This window comes from Oculina patagonica, chromosome 7 (assembly GCF_052425735.1).
Source record: "Oculina patagonica isolate OP01 chromosome 7, crgOcupat, whole genome shotgun sequence".
NCBI classification, from domain to species: domain Eukaryota; kingdom Metazoa; phylum Cnidaria; class Anthozoa; order Scleractinia; family Oculinidae; genus Oculina; species Oculina patagonica.
Genome location: NC_135764.1, coordinates 19,020,049 through 19,039,786, shown reverse-complemented (window position 1 = coordinate 19,039,786; position 19,738 = coordinate 19,020,049). Strand labels below are relative to the sequence as shown.

Below are 19,738 nucleotides of genomic sequence, written 5' to 3'. Positions count from 1 at the left end.
TTGAACAAAAAGTTCAGTTTTAAGATACCTTTTTCCGTTTAGCTGGGCGTTTATTTTAGCTGATAGAATTTAGGTACCCTATCTATGGATCACACCCGGAACACATTGCCAAAATGATACCCTACTTATGGACCGAGAACCTCAAAAAATATTCCCTATTCAGGAGTTTTCATAACCTGCGATCAGAAGTTATTTTTCTCGCGGCGGAGAAAGCCTGATCGCAGGTTAGAGTTTTCAGAGCAACTCTCAACCGGACGATCACACTTTACGACCTGATACTGGGTTCAAACCATTTACTTCTTTACTATATTAAAACTGTATAACGAGGTTGTCAAGAGCTCCACGAACAAGGGCCTTAAAAGAACAACAACCTTCCATTTCCAGTGAAATAAACTGAACTTTGAAAAAAATGTTCACGCGCTGCCTTTAAGCAAACAGACGGTGCCAATAACTAGCACGACCAAGGTTTTGTTTACTTAGGAAGCCACTAAATTAAATTTGGCGATTTTTTCACACGCCGAATTGCCATAGCAATTTGCTTATCCTTTTTAGCAAAGAGTTTTAGCACTGAGTTTTTTTTAACATGTTTTAATTTCGTTTAAACTTCAAATTAGTTATTGTTGAATTTAGACATCATGAATTCGACAGCATGTTCAAAACGGCACCCCAAGAAAGTACTTTGTTACAGGTTGACGAATGACCACCCGAAGCCACAGGTCACCCAGATTTACCGTAGGGCGAAAAAAAATTGCGATGCAATGTTTTTATTAAGTTGCCACTCGATCACGGAAAAAAAATCAAAACTTATCGTTACTTCTATCATTAACCATTTATACAGGACATGCGATATTTGGTTAGGTATCTTTGTGAAAAAAAAATAAAACTTTGCTAACCAACCAACCAAGAACCCCCCGGCCCCCACCCCCTCACCCCCCAAAAAACATAGACGCGAGTTTTTCTCTTCGTTTTCGGTTCTACAGTAAAAAAGGGAATAACTACTTAAAAACTCTACTTGTTTAGTAAAGATTTATATCCTCCTTCCACCCCCGGTATTACAACCAACCCCGCGCGAGCAACAGAATTCGCGAACAGTTGCATTACACTGTACCAAACGCTTGTCAACTGACAGTACGTGTGCTTTATCTTGTCTGCCTAAAGATATCACTGTACTTGTTGTTGTTGTTGCTGGCTCGAGTACGTACTTGTCATAAAGTATTAAATCAAGCATTTCCGCATATTCAACCTTTCCCACACCCACCTACCACCTCCTAAAAAAATGTCCATGACACAGTATTGCGTGACGAACAGACGGCCCATTGCAAGATGGGACTGTAAGCTACTGTAAGCTACTGTAAGCGCCGACATCATGCCGTTTAGCGATCAGATGTTATTTTTTTGTGTACTATTAACGAGGCAATACTAACAATCGGCGTATGCCGTCGAAGAAGATGCAGTGGTGACGAGAAGCGCCGAAAGTTGATCACAGGTTGGATTTCGACCACTAAATATGACATACTTGCACAAACGAAGCTCAAATTACTACGGATGCTTAGAGCCGGAATCGTGCTTAAAAGGCCTTCGAACCTGCTTTTTACAGCAGATTAAGGTTAGAATATTTCATAATGTTTTTGTGTGTGATTATTTTGACCCACAATGGGTTAAGACTTGTGCACGGGTTGAAATATTCATGTCATTCATGCCTGACCCGTAACTTCAAAGTTGACCGCGGAAGGAAAACGAAGCTCAGATGCGACGAATGATAAGAGCCGTAATCATGCTAAAATGGCCTTCGAACCTACCTTTTACAGCAGATAAAGGTTAGAAAATTACATATTTTTTTCATATGCTTAATTTGGTCTTAAATGGGTTAGGACTTGGAACACGGAACAAAAATTATTTCTGACCCGTAACTTCAAAGTTGATCGCGGAAGGTCAAATATTTGCATATTTAACCGAATTTGAAAAGATCTCACGTCGCTTTTAATCATTTGCCCGGAGAAATTTTTACAGGGATTTATACACCATTCTTCTAACATTCAACCACCAGAAGCTTAAACGATTTGAAGGTTTCGCACATGGTGAAAATTAATTTTATTTACCAAGTACTTTTACGGCAGTGAATTGTATGCCTTCGAAATAAAATTATTTTGTCTACAAAGAACAACGCAATATTTCCCAAAATCATTTCAGTAGATGTTTAGAGATTGCTAACTATGGTTTGAGTGTTTAAAAGACGGTAGAGTGATTTGTTTTTGCACGCGAGGCTCTCAAACTCGTGCAAAAATCATGAATAATTTAGCTCCTCAAATAACGATTTTAACGGATTTTTGTTATTTGCATTTTTCTTTAAAATAAAAGGATATTCAATCGAAAGAACTATACAGTGATTTAAGTTATACCCTAGCCTATCTAACATAAAAGTATGAAAGAAATCGAAGTTCCATCCTCTTGCCGCGAAATCGAGAAATTGTCTGATTCTTAGAGACCGGTATTCTTAAGGCCAAGTTCGGTGTCCGCACAACTTTTTTGGACTACGCAGGCGTGATCGCCGCAATCCCAAAAGCCTGGAAAACCGCAATCCTCGATACTCCTTCAGGTAATCAAAGAACGCAAAACGTCTTAACAGCAGATAATGTTTCTGCCAAAAAAGCTCGCTCTCTGCTCGTCGGAAAGTCCTTTCGCCCACCCACTGTAGAACACCGCCTACAGAATCAAAATGCTACGGACTTGGAAGCCATCTATGAACTACCTTTCAAAATCACAATAGAAAATAAACTAAGAAGCTTTCAGTACAAATTAATCCATAACATTCTCCCTACAAACCAAAGACTATATAAAATGAAGATAAAAGCCTCACCAGTATGTGAGTTGTGTAATTATGTAAATGAAACACTAGAACACATGTTTTGCGAGTGTCCTATCGTGAAACAATTTTGGATAATGGCAATCGAATGGTGGAACGTAAAACGCTTTGAAAACATAAATCCAAAACCTATTGAAATTCTTTATGGCTATAAACCAGGATCTTCTAGTTTTTATGCGCTAAACCACTTCTTTTTAATAGGCAAATATCACATTAACCTTTCAAAAATCAAGTCTGAAAATCCAATGTTTGAGGTCTTTCTTTGTTTGCTTAAAAGTAAAATTCAATCAGAAAGAGAGATTGCTATCAGAAATGGTAATTATAATAAACATAGGAACAAGTGGACCACCCTTTGTAGCAGTGAAAACACATAATTTCTTTTGTTGTTACCCAAAGCCAGCTGCTAGCTATATATTGTGTGTGTGTAGTTGTATACCTTTCTTTTGCGCTTCTAGTGTACTTTTTTTTCTTCTTCTTCTTCCGTCGTATTATTACAAGTATTATAAAAAAAAATCCGGCTATTTGTGTATTAGTGTTGTCTTTATTAATGTTTAAGTATTGTAAGTATTGTGCTAGCTGTTATTGTAAGTGTACTTATTATTGTAAGTAAGGCGTCAATTATCTAAATAAAAAAATAAAAAAAATAAAAAAAAAATAGTGGAATGCGACGCCGACGGCCCTACACAATCGCATCTTGGCAATCGCGACCGGTGTAGCTGCAACAATTTCCGAGTTTAGCCCACAAAAACAGAAACACACTTGCAATATGAGGGTTTTGGCGCAAATCCAAAAAAATGCGTTCGGGGCTTCGCCTGGCTCGCCTGCCGGCTTCGCCATTCTCGCCCCTCACTGTTTTTTTGGATTTGCGTCCAAAACCCTCATATTGCAAGTGTGTCGGGGTTAGATGACAGCCTTTCAACCCATGCACATGTATCTAGGCAAAGGCACCCTTTTAACACTTGTTGAGGACTGTCCTAAAACAAGTGGCCCCCGCCAAGCCCCAAAGAACAGGCGCGCCAGAATTATTTTTCAATTGAACAAATATTTTTTACTTTGTATATGCACCAAATGGCTGCTGCAAGATATTCGTCAGAAGTTTTGCAAGCTATGATGGAGGAAAACCTCCGTGAATTTCAAAGAAACCCGCAAAGAAATTTGTCTTTTTTACTGGCCAACACCGATTTTAACGATTGGCTCCGAGTATGGAAAATGGACATACCCGAAACCGAAAAAAACAACAAAGATCTTTTAATTTTTGCAAAAAAACACAAAAAAAAGTTTTATGATCTTTTGGAAAGTGAAATTGAAGAATTGAATGACATAAAAGCAAGCTTCGGGCTTAAAGTAAAATTTTCGATGAAAAGAAACGGAGTTACGCAACACATGGAGCACTATTTCAGAGAAAGAGAACCGCGTCTTTTTACAAAAAACACCAAAGACCGAATAAAAAAAGAGTTTGACGAATTTATTGACAAAGCAAAGGGAGAAATCGAGGCTTGGTCGGAGAGGGGCTCGGGGTGGGTTGTTAAAAGAATAACAAGGGCGTACACCTATGTTGCGCGTTATCGGCCATTGCGCGGAGGAACTTACTTGCCTTTGCCTCCCAAACTGGCAAACAAAAAAGCAATTATTAACGTGCAAAACAGTGACAACCAGTGTTTAAAATGGGCTTTGAGAGCTGCTTTATTCCCGCCTGCGAACGGAAAAGATCCTCAAAGAACAAGTAAATATCCCGTTGATGACGGCATAAACTACAACGGAATCGATTTTCCGACACCCCTAAAGCAGATTGACAGGCTTGAGGCGCAAAACAGAAACCTTGCAATAAATGTTTTTGGGTGGCACTTGAAAGACGGGTGTGTGATACCTCTCAGACAAAGCGAAAAAGAAAACAAAATACCCCGTATAAACCTTATGTTGATTGAGTCAGGATTGAAACAGCACTACTGTTTTATAAAAAGAATTAGCGCTTTGTTACACGACCAAACCAAACACAGTAACAAAAAACACTTTTGCATGATGTGTTTGACAAATTTTACAAGAGAAGACTTGCTTGAAAAGCACAAAAAGTATTGCAATGGGGTCAAAGGCAAGCCAACAAGAATCGAAATGCCAGATGAGGAGAAAAACACCCTTTCTTTTAAAAACTACCAAAAACAAATGAAAGCGCCTTATACGATTTACGCCGACGGCGAGGCATTGTTAAAAAAAGAGCGCCGAGAAACGCCCGAGAACCGCCAGAAAAGTTACACGTACAAAACAGAAAAGCACGAGGCATGCGGATTCGCTTACACGCGTGTAAGAAGTGATGGTGAACACGAAAAACCATTCGTTTACAGAGGAGAAAACGCCGTTGAAGTATTTTTGAACTGTCTTTTAATTGAAGAAAAGAAAATAAGATATGAATTGTCAAAGCCAAAACCTCTCCTTATGACGCAAAAAGACTGGGCAAACTTTAAAAAAGCCGAAAACTGCCACATCTGCGAAAAATCGTTGGTGAAACAAAACTTTTTAGACTCTTTGCCGGTTTGGCTTAAATCTAATAAAAAGGAGTTTGGTTACTTAGGACAGTTACACAAAAAATGCTATTACGAAAGAATAGAATTGGCGAATACTCTTAATAGCGGGAACCATTATAAGCTAAAAAAGCTTGAAAAAAAATCACACAAATTAGCCGCTGAAAACCAAAAAAACTGCCTAGCGTGCAAAGAGCCGCTTATCCAGCCGAACTACAAGGATGCGGTGAGGGATCATTGTCACATAACAGGCAATTTTCGAGGAGCCGCGCACAACGTGTGTAACTTAATGATGAAAATAAATCCAAAAAATATTCAAATACCAGTTGCATTTCATAACCTGAGTGGCTACGATGCTCACCATTTGATGCAGTCAATTTCGAAGATTTCAAAAGAGGCACAGAAAGAGGTAAAGTGTGTTGCAAACAACATGGAAAAATACATTACATTTTCACTGGGGGGTTTAAGGTTTATTGACACTTTGAACTTTTTACTTGGAAAGCTTGAAAAACTTGTAGAAGATACGCCGAAGGATGCATTAAATATGACGAAAAAGGTTTTCTTTGAAAAAAGTGAACTGTTGTTAGACAACGGAAAATATCCAAGCGAATACGTTGAAGTGTGGGAGGAATTTAATTATAACAACTTGAGTGAAAGTTTTTTTAAAGGTGGGGACGAAACTAAAGAAAAATGGCAAATTGTCAATAACATCCACATAACAGATGAAGGATACAAAGAAGCAAAAACCATTTTTATAGAAAAATTTGGCTTGTTAACACAAAAGGGGATTTATCCCTATGAATACATGGACTCATGGGAAAGATTTAAAGAAACAACTTTGCCGAAAAAAGAAAAGTTCTACAGTAAACTTACAGGCGAGCACATAACAGACAAAGAGTATGCACACGCGCAAAAAGTGTGGGAAACCTTTGGCTGCCAAAATCTTGGAGACTACCACGATTTGTATATCAAAACGGACGTTACCCTGTTAGCGGACGTTTTTGAAAACTTTCGAAAATTATGCCTTGAGAAGTACAATCTGGATCCCGCAAATTATTACACGTCGCCAGGTCTTTCTTGGGATGCGCTTTTGAAAAAGACAGGTGTGGAGCTTGAGTTACTCACAGACTACGAAATGCACCTCTTCGTCGAAAGGGGAATAAGAGGCGGGATTTCGTCGGTAAGCAAGAGATATGCAAAGGCGAACAACCCATATGTTAAGGGATTTGATCCGAGTCAACCAAAAAAATACATAATGTATCTCGATGCGAATAACCTTTACGGGTGGGCAATGAGCAAGCCGCTTCCGAAAAGTGGTTTTAGATGGAAAAAGGTTATGCCAACAGAAAAAGAAATAATGACAAAAAAAGAGCATGCAAAAACTGGATGGATTATGGAGGTGGAGTTAGAATATCCGAAAGAGCTGCATGACGCTCACGACAGTTACCCATTAGCGCCAGAGAAAAAGAAAATAGACAAAGAAATGTATTCGCCTTACCAAAAGAAATTAATGAATGATCTTGAATTAAACCCCCCAAACACTGAAAAGCTTGTTTTAACGCTTGAAGACAAAACCAATTACGTCGTGCATTACCGAAACTTGCAGTTTTATTTAAAACAGGGAATGAAACTCAAAAAAGTGCACAGGGTTTTAGAGTTTGAACAGGAATGCTGGATGGAGCCCTACATCCGGATGAACACAGAATTCCGAAAAAAAGCAAAAAACAACTTTGAAAAGACCTTTTACAAGCTAATGAACAACTCGGTTTTTGGAAAAACAATGGAAAACCTGAGAAACCGTGTAGACATAAGAATAGTAAGAAGCGACGAGACAAATAAAATAAGAAAATTGGTCGCAAGTCCATTGTATTCAAGGCACGTGATGTTTTCAAACGATCTTGTCGGAATAGACATGCGAAAAAGTAAGCTGTTTCTCAATAAACCGGTCTACACAGGCATGACTATCCTTGACGTAAGCAAGCTATGCATGTATGACTTCTTTTACAACCATCTGAAAAAGGAGTACGGGGAGCGTTGCGAGCTTTTGTATACAGACACAGACAGCCTTTTGCTTGTGATAGAAACAGAAGACGTTTACGCGGACATGGCAAAAAACATCGGCGAGTACGACACAAGCGACTACCCCGAAGAGCATTCACTTTATTCGAAAGAAAACAAAAAGGTGTTGGGGAAAATGAAAGACGAATGCGCAGGAAAACTGATTTCAGAGTGTGTTTGTTTGAGGCCGAAAATGTATTCAATAATGACAGAAGGTGAAAGCGAAAATGAAATCGAAAAAATAAAGAAAAACTTTCCTGAGGCAAAAATAAAAGAGTGCACTTGCGAAGGGGAAAAAATGCAGGTAATAATGGCAAACGACGAAGAATTGGTCAAAAAAATAAAAGAGAAACATCCGAAAGCAAGTGAGTCAAAATGTTGTAACACGCTGAAAGTGGACGAAAAAAATATAAAAAAGGCAAAGGGGGTGAAAGAGTGCGTGACGAAAAATGAGATAAATCACAAAGACTTCAAAGATGCACTTTTTCAAAACAAGGAAAGCTTTCACGAAATGCACATGCTAAGAAGCTATGCCCACGAGATGCATTCAATAGTGGTAAACAAAAAATCGCTGTCGCCATTTGACACAAAGAGATGGATAAATGAAGATGGGATAAACACTTTGGCATATGGGCACTATCGGATGGGTGCGGAACACGAGAGCGAAGCTCTTGCAGAGAAGGGGCAAAAAAAAGAGCCCACCGCCCCATAAAAGGGAGTGAAAAAACTAACTAGCCGCCAAGCAAAGGTCTCTCTAGAGTGCTTTAATAAATAAAAAGCCACTCAGGAGTGCCCAAGGGGCTCAAGCACTAAGGGCTTGGTGGTAACTGTGTATTTGGAGGAATAACAAGCAATTCTTCACGCACGAAGCCGCGCTTTGGACCATCGTGCAAGTAATAAAGAACTGGCTGATTAGGTTTAGTAACAGACCTTTCAATGCTGTAGACTTTTAATGACCAAATCGGATCTGTAGCCCTTTTTACGCCGCCTTCCAGCTCGCCAGGTTGGTAGAGAAAGCGCACATTAACGAGAGAGGGGAGTTTTTTTTCTTTCTTGCCAACAGGTCTTGTATATTTTGAGGACGGTTTTGACGAAACAGCCTTTTCTTTGATTGCAGCAGCAGGTTTCTTACCAGTAAGACTGGTTACTTCGTTGTTCAGAGCGGCAACAACTTCGGGTAGCCTTTTTACCCACGCTGTCGACCGCTGGCCAGATGGCAGGTTCATCTCGACACCGTACTGATAACCAAACAGGCGCCCTGCCAGTGTTTGATTAAAACGTTCAACAATAGCTTGATCTCTGTGAATGTTAACACGCCCGCGTCTAATATAGGTTTTGTGATTTTCCATTTCTTTGGTAACAGCTCCCATGAATTCGCGACCAGGGTCAACTTGAAGCATCTGTGGCCATTTTAGTGCACTTCGCCTGTAAATTGTCTGAAAACCTTTTGCAACCTCAGTTGAATCTTTGGAGGTCAAAGGCTCGGCCTCTTTGAATCGGCTGGCAACGTCAACAACAGTCAGAGCGTATTTGTAAACTTTTCGCCCTCGCGGCAGTTTGTCGTGTGGCAGAAAAAGAAGGTCCGCCTGGTGGACCGCGTTTGGAGAAGAAACATCGAATTTTGGGCGAGGAACGTATCGTGGTGCCGGAAGGTAGATCTGCCAAAGGGCCTGCTTAACGAGCCACTTTTTTGCGGCATCTTCGGAAACCTTGGCCGCCTCGGCTAATTTTTTTATCGCTGCAATTCCCTTCCAGTAGCCCTGGGGGCTATAGTAGACTTTCGAGATTTTCTTCGAAAAGTTTTGCTCCGCAAAAATCTTTGCATCCATGTGTATACAAGAAAAAAAGAAAAGTTTAAAGAAACCGAAAGGCAGCGTACCCAAGTGCAAGCGCGCCAGCGCCAACGAACATAAGTTCACCTTGTTTCTGCTGCTCACTTGGCTGATAGAAATCAGAGAACTTGGGTTCTTTCGGAGGAATCATTTGTTTGTCAGGATGTGCCTGGTTGTAGAGTTTGAAAGCGTAGTCTGTGTTCGTAAAGTTTTGTTTCGCTTGCTGTTTGATCTCATTGTTGGTTTCGATCCAGTCGAGAAGCTTCGTGCGGTCGCGAGAGTACTTCGCGTAAGCTGCCTGGTAAGCCTCGAGAGCTTTGTCGTGTCTTTCTTTTTCTTTCAAAGCGGCGTCATCTCCGCCACCCAAAGCTCGAGCAAGATAGTTGCCGCCAATGAAAGCAGCAGCGTTCAAGATAGCTCCGCCAGCCATAATCGCGACGCTTGCCATTTTGTTATTATACTATTCTAATTTTTTTTTAATTGGTTGGGAGAATTTTCTGGTCCTCGAGATACTGTTTAAGTGCAACGCTGCCAGCCATGACGGCTGTGAACTTTACATAGTTCATAAAACTGCTGCTTGGGTCGGATGTGAAGTTTTCTTTTACAACTTTTTTGGCAGCCCAGCCGATTCCGGCGGCAAGGCCAGTGAGAGTCGCGGCATCCATGAGTGTTTTTACGAGTTTGTTGTCAGACATGGCGGTTCAGTATAAAATAATAAAAAATATTCAATTGAAAAATTTTTTTGTTTATTCTTCACCGTTTTGCGAAGCAAAGTTTGCAACTTCTTCACCAGATTCAACTTCTTTTGTTTTTTTTATACCTCTTTTAAAAATTGTATCCTCATCCTTTTGCACCCGAATAGCGGTTTTAACGCAAGTTTTGGTAAATTCAAACCAAAGTAATGCAATACCACCCATAGCTGCACCTTTAACAAGGCTGTCAAGAATAAAACCAAGGGACATTGTCGGTATAATAAATGAAAAATAAATATTCAAAAGAAATTTTTTAATCCATCGGACGGATTCCTCTTTTCGGTTGCGGAATTCTAGAGCCCGTTTGGCGCGTGTCAAAAGAACGCGTTGCAACCCTTCCAATACTTTCTGCTGTAACGCGCAAAGCGCGGGGTTCCTCTGGGACCCCTGGTGTGTCATCAGTTATAAGAGTTGGCGGAGCTTTAAATGTTGGACTTCTTTTTTCGTTTATAAAGGCTTTTATGTCTTCGCGTTTCACATAAGTTGTAACGATTGCAACGCCGATACCAAGCAAAGATATCCATTGATTTGTGGTGAGACCGCTTGATTGCGGCTGAGACTCGGGCGGAGCTGGTTCCGTTACGGCCGGTGGTGTTACACTTCGCTTAGCAGATGCAGATTTCTTTTCCTTTTCTTTTGCAATTATTGCAGCAGCCTCGACAGCAGCTTTTTTCTGTGCTTCACGAGCCTGTTTTGTTTTTTCAGCTGCAAGCTTGCCAGCAGCAACTCGCTTTGGATTTTTGGCAGGCTTTGTTGCTGGAGTTGTTGAAGTAACTTGTTTCTGTTCTTCTTGAGCGATCGGAGTTGGTTCGAGCTCGGCCATTTATAATAAAAAAAAATAATATTTAAATAGAAAATTGCTCAGCAAGATTTTTTGCTAAGCAATTGCTAAGCATTGTTCAGTAATTACTTAGCATTTTCTTAGCATTGCTCAGAAAAATCTTCAGTAGTGTTTGTGTCCGCATCTTTGGAAGCACCTTTGGTTTCGCACAGCGAAGTGTGCGACTTTGTAGCTTCGTTTAAAACAATGTGCTTTGTTGTGATGAGCGCAGCATTTGCAACGGCAAGAAAGCGGCCGCATTTCAAAGCCAGACCGCCTGCCAAAGTGGACAGCTCTTTGCTGATGATGTAGTCGTTTTTGAGTTCCTTCTGATAATCATTGACGTCCTTGATATTTACGGCCATACCAACGACTTTAGTAACAAGAAAAATAAAGCTGTCAATCAAGCTGTCGGTTGTTTTGGATCCAACGTATGCCTCATATCTCTTTAAGTACTTTTCAACTTCTTTATCTGTCAAGCGCTTCACCTGCTCGTGTGTCAGTTGCACACCGATTGCTTCTTTGGCTTTTCCTGTTGAAACAAGGATTGCAAGCTGTTCACGCAAAGCAGGAATGTCAGGGCCTTGAATGAGTGCCATAGCGCTTTCTGTACTTTCTGGTTCAGCTCCTAGCAGTTCCATTACGGAAGCTAATTCTTGTTCACTTGCAGCGCCCTTGACGCTCTCGGGAGGAGAAGTTGCGAACGGGTCAGCCATTTATTACTCTAAAAAATATGTTCAATAAGAAAATTTTGTGCCGTAAGGGTGGCGATGAGAAATGACAAGATGCGAAAACTTATTTTTTTTTAGCTTTAAAATGATTTCTTTGTAATCCTCATGGGCAAGTTCGCCAGCGTAATCCTCAAAGATTGCCTTCGTGGTCTTGGCAGAGGGGGTGTAAAAGAAAACGATTGCCGCAACATTTTCGCGGAATGAGGATGTTATGCTTGTCAATTTTTGAGTTAACACCCATATGCTCAAGCCTGCGTGGCGAGCAGAGAAAGCAAGATTCACCAACTCCCCTGTTCTTCCTTTTACATCTTTCGAAGCAGCACAGTCGTCGAGGATGATAAGCGTGTTCGTACCCTCAAAAAGAAATCTTGAAAGCCTTAACCAAGATTCCACCTCGTGCTGCTCGCAAATGAAAACAAAAAATCGAATATCTTCCTCAGCAAAGCGATAATAAGTCTTGTTGTGCTCGAAAGTCGGGCAGATGAGCACGATGTAGTCAAACTTGCCTCGGAAAGGGCCACAAAGCTGATTGACCACGTATTTTGTTTTTCCTGAGTTCGTTGGTCCCACAATGAGGGCGTTGAAGGGTATATTGGCAGGATCCATGCTTCGCTTTGCGAAAGCTATATCAATACTCAACACCTTCTAATTCTTTATTTACAATAGAAAATTGTGCATCAGCGATAGCGAAAATGTAGCATTTGACATTCCCTGATCCTGTGGCTGTTCTCTGTATCTCTAAATTAACGCCATCCTTTGTGTTCACCAAGCGGAGCCCGCTGCCGTGCATGTTGTTGTCGCTCATGGAGCGAAGGTCAATGAAAAGCCCGAACTTTTTTTCTGCATAAAACTTTGTGGCGTTATTAAAGATTTTTTGGTCTGCGTTTTTGCCAAAGAACCTGAGAACTTCCTCCCACATGTCTCTTCCTTCAACGCCCTGACTGTACACCTTATTTGGAACGCCGTTCACGCTGATTTTTACATTTGTTATGTCAGGGTTAAAGAAAGATTCTGTATCTCTTGCACCTGCGGCGTGGGGTTCAGGAAAAAGAAGTAGAAGTCCCTTCAAGGAGCGCTTTGGGACGTTAATGCTTTCGTTTATTATCGTGTCAGTAGCTTTTTTTACTGTGATCGTTTTGTAATTATGCACATGCTCGTAAAAGAAACTTTTGCCGTTAATGTAAGTGCTTTCTACTTCTCTTGCAAGTTCTTTGTGATAAATAGCCTCGTATTCGAGTTGGATGTCAGTTAGCTCATACCCAAGTTTTGATGGATCTGTTCCTCTTACAACCACATTTGGACTGTTCAGTTTTATCTCGAAGACAAGCTCGTCTGCGAGTGCGCGCGGATAGAACACGCCATGGTCTCTCAAAATCTCGTGATCAAGCGGGATACGATACTTGCTTCCATAAACTTCTGCCAGCTTCTTTTCCGCGTCAACTCCTGATTTTTTTTTGTCACCAGCGTTTGAACGGATTTTGCATAAATCCTCGGACTGGATACCTTCAAGAAACATGTTGCTGCGCTTTTCTACCGGCAGAAAAAGGTCCTCGAAAAGTTTGTAGACGTCGTAAGCGTTCGTATCCTGCAGCGTTTCTCCAGCAAACTTGACCACCATCCTTGAGACAAGCGCCCGGGTGACGTTGTTTACGAGAAAGTTGTTGGGCTCGCCGCTCACCGTCAAGTTGAACACAAGAGCCAGGGAGCCTGGAACGAGAACGACGCCTTCTTCAAGCTTTGGCACAGCAACTCTCAGAATTTCTTCTGGAGACGCTTTATTCGGGTTAAATGTAATGCGATGTCGCACTCTGTCTGCCTTGAGCGCGTTTGGTGTTTTCTCTTCGAACGTTGGTCGGTGTCTTTCGCTGACAGCCATTGTATATTTAAATTAAAAAATGTATTTATTTAATATAACATGGCGGCAGAAGGTGGCTTTGGTGACAGAGATCCTCTTTTGGAACATACAGGCGACCGTGACGACCGTAATGACAACGATGACAGCGATACAACAGGCCCATTCCAACCTGGAGGGGCATCAACGCCCGGACCTAGTGAAGGAATACCTGGGAGAAGAACCACAATGAATAGGCCGGACGAAACAACAACGATGTTTCCTGAAATCCCCGACGATAGTGCGACAACAACCTTCACTGCTTCGAGTTATCTTGACAAAGAGTTTCCATCAGCTGACAAATCAAAGATTAAATACAAAATAGATGGAAATGGAAGGCTGCAAGTCGGGTTAATTAAACCAGGTAAGCCTTATTATAATTTAACAACCAAAATTCAAGGCAAGGAAGAATACCAGATAAATATAAGACTTCCCAAAGAAGTTTTAAAAGCCCTTGGTCCAAGTCGTCGATTAACTCTTGAAAATGAAATAAGAGGTCTTTCAGAAGGCATCAATAACAACAAAAAAACAGCAGAAGATAACAATGAAAGCCCGGAGGAAAGAAAAAAAGCTAAAGAAAGAGCAAAACTACAAATTGAAAGGCGCACTGATCTACAGAAAGAATTAGATCGGTTGAAAAAAGTAGAGTACGAGCCTGTGATTGGGGTAACAATACCTTTACAAGAATTCCAGCAACACGAAACAGAAAGGCAAGAAAGGGAAGTGGAAATACAACAAGAGAGACAAGAACAAGAAAATATTGCAAACGACGAAAACAGGCCACAAGCAGAAAGACAACAAGCTCGCGAAAGAGTTGATAACTTGAATCAAGAATTTAATGAAATAGAAAATGAAAGAGAAGAAGAGATCGAAAGATTGTCTTTAACAGACAAATTAAGAGAAAAGGTAAAAGCGATTTTCAAAAAATATGGCTTCACCGCCACAGCAGTTTTGCTTGCCGTTGGCACGACTATTGGCGTAATTCTGAGTTCTCTCTCAAACGGTTTAAAAGGTTTAGCAAAAGGTGTTGGTGACGGTCTTCAGACACTTGGCAAAAAAATTGCAAGTATTCTGCCGGGCCTCCTTGGCTCGATCGCCAGTTTTGTGTTTCGAACGGCCGGCCAGGTGATCAGCTTCCTCGGCAAGAATGCTTGGCTTTTGATTGTCGGTGTTGCTATCTTTCTTATCGAGCGAGTTACAAAACGAAGCGAGCGCTAAGCGCTAGAGGGAAAACCCGAAGGGTTTCCGGTGCCCCTTGGGCACCCTCAAAGAGCTCGGCTGACTGCAAACGCAACAATAACGGCACCAGCAATAAGGTAGGTCTTGTTTTTTTCGTGTGCTGTATCTTCAGTGTCTGGCTTCTGCTTTTCGTCTGTTTTTGTCACAGTACCCGCTGAAGGCGTATGTGGCGCCGGCTCTTTTTTTGCAGCTTTGTGAATCGGGTTTGACGAATGACTTGTTGGTCTATTAACTTTTGATGGCCCACCGCTCATACTTGTTGCGCCCACTTTTTTTGTAGCTTTATTAACCTCATCATTCACTCCTAATTTCATCCCAACAACAGCCTGCTTAAGCTGGTTATTGTAACCAACAACGCTTTCTGTGTTTATCACCATACGAGCGGGCATCAGCCAGGCACCTGGGCAGACTGCAAGGTTAAGCCGAACCTTAGCTTCGTCGATGGCTAGTTGGTATCTTTGGACCGACTTTGCCAGATCAGGTTGCCTTATAGCGTCTTCAACCAACACGAGGAACTCACTTTGCGCTTCCTTTGCACGGCCGCCTGTTCCAAGTATGCTACTTCGAACGTTCACCTGCGAACCGAGAATACAGTAGACAAAAGCCTCTATCGACTGGTTTACTCTCGACAAACCTGCCTGAGTAAGCCCTTCAGTGCCGTTAGGACAAAACCAGTCTGCCTGTGCATATGCAGCGTCGTCTGGCTCGATGTATTGAATCAAGTTACCTTTGCTTGCAGCTCCCCCTTCGTCCGAAAATTTATCGTAATCGGGGTATTTTGCTCCAGTTTTGTTTGGTCCAATGTTAGTAATCCAGATATAAACGTTACCAAGTCCGTGGTTTGCGCCTGTTGTGAAACGGAAATCGCTTGACGGGTCGACACCGAACTCAGCACATATTCTTTTGTACGAAGCCACGTCGTACTTGTTGTCGAACTGGCTAAAAGTTGGGTCGCCAGGCAAGGCGCTTACGCTCTGAATCCCCCCCATCTGAAACAATATTCGCCTTATCGTGAAATAAACGTGAAAAAGGTAAAAATTTCGCACAATCGGTGGCAAGCTAAGAGATGAGTGTTCTTCATCGAAAATTTCTCGGCTTACCCCACTGCCTGTTGTCGCACACCAAACAGCAAAGTTAAGTTGCTGAGGCCAGTAGCCCATATTTTGGCTAGCAAGCCACCTTTTTGACTCTTTTCCTGATGTATGCTTCAGTTTTGTTTTTTGAAAAATCTCTCTTAATTTCGTTGTGAAATATTGGTCTGGTGTGACGTAGATGTTTATTTGGCTGTTAAATATTTTTTTCAAACTCGGTGCGGCTTCGTGAAATCCAACCGCGGGAATTGGCAAAGATGAGCCTTTTGCGCCGCTTGGTGACAGCTGTTGTGGAAAACCGCCTGAAATTTGATTCACCCCCAGTGCTTTTTTCATCTCTGGGCTCCAATATTTGCTGTCAGAGCCAAAAACATTTATCAAATGGCCTTGCCCTGCCTTGTAATAAATGTCTGCCGTTGCTGTGTGGTTGTACGCGAACTCAACCTGTGCAACAAATTTTGTTCGGTCAGCGTTTGGATATTTTGCAAGAAAAGGTTTCCATGCATTGTCTTTTGCCGCTTTAGAAATTGTAGTTGCTTCTGGGGTTTTCATCCACTTCATAAAACCTCTTGTTTTTGCATCCATGGTCCTCTTTTATATTAAACATTTTTTATTTTTATTTAATATAAAAATGGTTGTGCTGACTGTTACCACAAAAGAAAATCCGAACACTGTTTATTTTGACCAGCCTATTCCAAAACCAAGCTATATCCGGCTTTTAAGTTGTTCTCTTTACAACAGCTGGAATAGTTTGGAAAAGGATGGAATAGTTTTTTATAAACAAGTGAACAAGGAAGAGAAGGCGCGTTATATACGGCAAGGAAACTTCTCACTCGATGACATTGGGAGTATTTTTGAAAAAGGATTTCCAGAGAAAAACATGTTTTCTGTAACAAAAGGCATTGCAGGCCGTTCATTGATAATAAAAGCAAAAGAGCCCAATTTAAAAACTTTTGGACTGAATGAAAGTCTTATTAAGTTCTTTAATTTGCCTGGGTTTGAGAATTACGCAAGTATTGAAAAGGAATTTTTTGAAACAATTGAGGTAAATAATGTTTCAAATCCTAAAAATTACTTCATCAACTGTGACCTTATCGACAAGCAACAAAGCTTGCTAAATGGTAAGCCATCAAGCCTTTTAGCGTTTTTTGACATACGTGGAAAACCGTATGAAAAAGTTTATTACCAAAATACACATTTTAACGTCTTGCGCGACGTTTCTGCTGAAGAAAATGTATCATCTCTGACTCTTTCGATTAGAGATGAGAATGGAAAGCCATTCGATTTTAACGGCTCAAATCTTACATATGAGTTGGAATTGAATTAAATTAAATACAAAATTAACTTTTATGTATACGAGACCATGTCATCTGCTAATGTTCTCCCGAGTGCCCCTGCTTATGGTGATCGCGAAGAAACACAACTTTATCCAAGCCTCCCAACAAATGCCGAGAATTTTCGGCTGACTGAAATAAGTAAAATTGAAAAAGAAATATCCGCTGAAGCTGAGCATTACAGGCTTGTGTTAAAAAAATACAAAAAAGTCCGGAAAGTTATTCACTATTCCGTGGTCTGTCTTGGCGCCGTGACGGCAGCTCTGTCTTCTGGAGCTGTTGCGACTTCACTTACTGGTGTTGGAATTGTTATCGGCGTTCCTGTTGCAGCAGTAGCAGGTATATCTGGCGCAGCTTCCACTGGCCTGTCAGTTATCAACAAAAAGCTTGAACGTAAAGTTAATAAGCACTCAAGAATCCTCGCTCTGGCTGTTGCAAAACATGACTCGATAAACAGCTCTGTCTCACAAGCTCTGAATGATAATCTTGTTTCTGACAAAGAGTTTCAACTGATCTTACGAGAAATGCAGAAATATCGTCAACTTAAAGAGACTTTACGTTCAAGCTTTGCACACAAACAAACAAATTCACAGCCAGACATCGAAAAAATACGACAAGAGATCATGAAAGCAGAAAGACAAAAAATGAAAAAAAAAACTTCTCGAAAGCACCACCGACATTTCGAAATAAAATTTCAGTCCAATAGAACATTTTTTCATTTAATGAAAGAATGATTGTCTGCGCTCATCTTGTAGTTTACTTTGTGATTGAATATTTCACGCCAGAGTGGCAAAAAAATATTCGAGTCATCACTAAAGAGGTTGTTGATTGTCTGAACAACATTTGAGGCTGTCGTTCCTTTTTCCACGATCCACGATCCACGATCCTTCTTTTCCAAAAGACCCAAGCCCCCTCGACCTGCACGTCACGCTCTGACTGCGACAAAATAATTTAGCGACCGCCAGCAAAAGATGGGCCGCACGTATTTATTTGTTTTGACCAAAAAATAGGTGTGAAGCAGGGGGTTATTTCACTTTTATTTATTTTTTTTTCTTGGGAGCCGTGAAACAATATTGTATCTATTAATATAAGCAATCAATAAACATTACAAGTGTGTTAAGTAAAAATAATTTTATTCAGTTGCTAAGTTAAATGTTTCTTGACAACGGCGGACATTCATGGCCACGGTAACTAAGGTAAATTGTTCGTTGACAACGGCGGACATCTATGGCCACGGTATCCAAGGTAAATTGTTCGTTGACAACGGCGGACATTCATGGCCACGGTAACTAAGGTAAATTGTTCCTTGACAACGTCAGAATATTTTAAGCTTGTAAACTTGCAAGTTTTTGTCAATTCGGGTTACGCCATAACCCATTTGGTATTCTAATGTGTTGACGTTTTAAGGCATGTGACTTAGATAATTTTGTCAATTCGGGTTACGCCGTAACCCATTTGGCATGTGGTGTTGCCTGTGACTAAGATAATTTTTGTCAAGTTTAGCAAACGCTAAAGTTGTATCATCCCATCGTTAGACATCTACAAATGATTTATGTCGATAAACTGAGTTAAAACTTCTTAATTTTTGATCTAGAAAGGTTTGATAAACGTCTTTAAGCTTCCGATATACTTAACCTTGCGATAAAAATTCACGCGACCAAGCATCTGATTGTTGTCCGTAATTGCTTCGGTTTCGTGAAGCGAAGGCACGAATAGCTGATGTTAAATATTATAATCGGACCCTCGTTTGTCGTTTCCAAATGATTCATGTCCGTAAGCTGCGTCTTTGCTTCTTTTTTCGATGAAGGTTTGATAAACGTCTTTATACATCGGCCATACATGTTTGTGTAATGAAAAAAAGATTAGGTGAATAATATAAAGTTATAATTTTACCTGTGATTGGCTGATATAGCAATTACATCAGCAATTAAAATAGATTTCGGTAAATAACCTTGGGTTAATACACGTGACGAAAATACTATAAATAAATAAACGTGACAAAACACGAGAAAGGTTTGATTGCACGTGCCAGAAAGCGCAATGAAAAGGTATTGATACACGTGCAAGAAAACGCTAGAAAGATATGACTTGTCAGAAAACACGTGAGAGGAAACAATACACGTGTCAGAAGGCACTAGAAAGGTTTGGTACACGTGTAAGCTAAGTCAACGGGATAATATTGGTTACAGAAAGCAAACAAAGTTAAACAATATTTAACCGCCGCGATTGAGCTTGTTGGAGTCATTGTCACTAAAAATAGCTTAATGATGTCATTTTCTTTACTCTGTATATAAATCAAGCTAACACCTGGATATCATAAAGAATGACGAGCCAAACGCCAACAGAACGTGTTTTACTTCACAATCCTCGAGTTTATCAATTTTTGGAAGAAGTGGCAACACAAACAGTTACTCCACAAGAGAAACGACTGATAGAATTCCAAAGAATCTGTATTGCAAGAAAAAAAAAGCCTGAAAAAGATCAACAACATCGGGGCAGCAATACGCGGAAAACTTAATTTATGCACTCACCGGAGCGTGCAAGTTTTGTTTAGCTTGTTAAAACGTTTGCGACAACACTGCTGTCTAATTTTTTTAATTTTTCAATCAGC

The 19,738-nt window shown here is 40.7% G+C and overlaps 1 protein-coding gene and 1 pseudogene across 2 annotated transcripts in view; one reads left to right on the top strand and one right to left on the bottom strand.

Moving 5' to 3' along the window:
• Window positions 1–19,738, top strand: part of LOC144661091 (uncharacterized) — a 206,403-nt pseudogene that overhangs the window by 110,464 nt on the left and 76,201 nt on the right. The window lies entirely within an intron of this gene.
• The window catches only part of LOC144660948 (uncharacterized), a 28,571-nt gene continuing 27,491 nt past the window's right edge, over window positions 18,659–19,738 (bottom strand). The window contains exon 43 of the mRNA XM_078521669.1: window positions 18,659–18,666. Coding sequence (XP_078377795.1) covers window positions 18,659–18,666 — 8 coding nt within the window. The remainder of the gene's footprint in view (window positions 18,667–19,738) is intronic.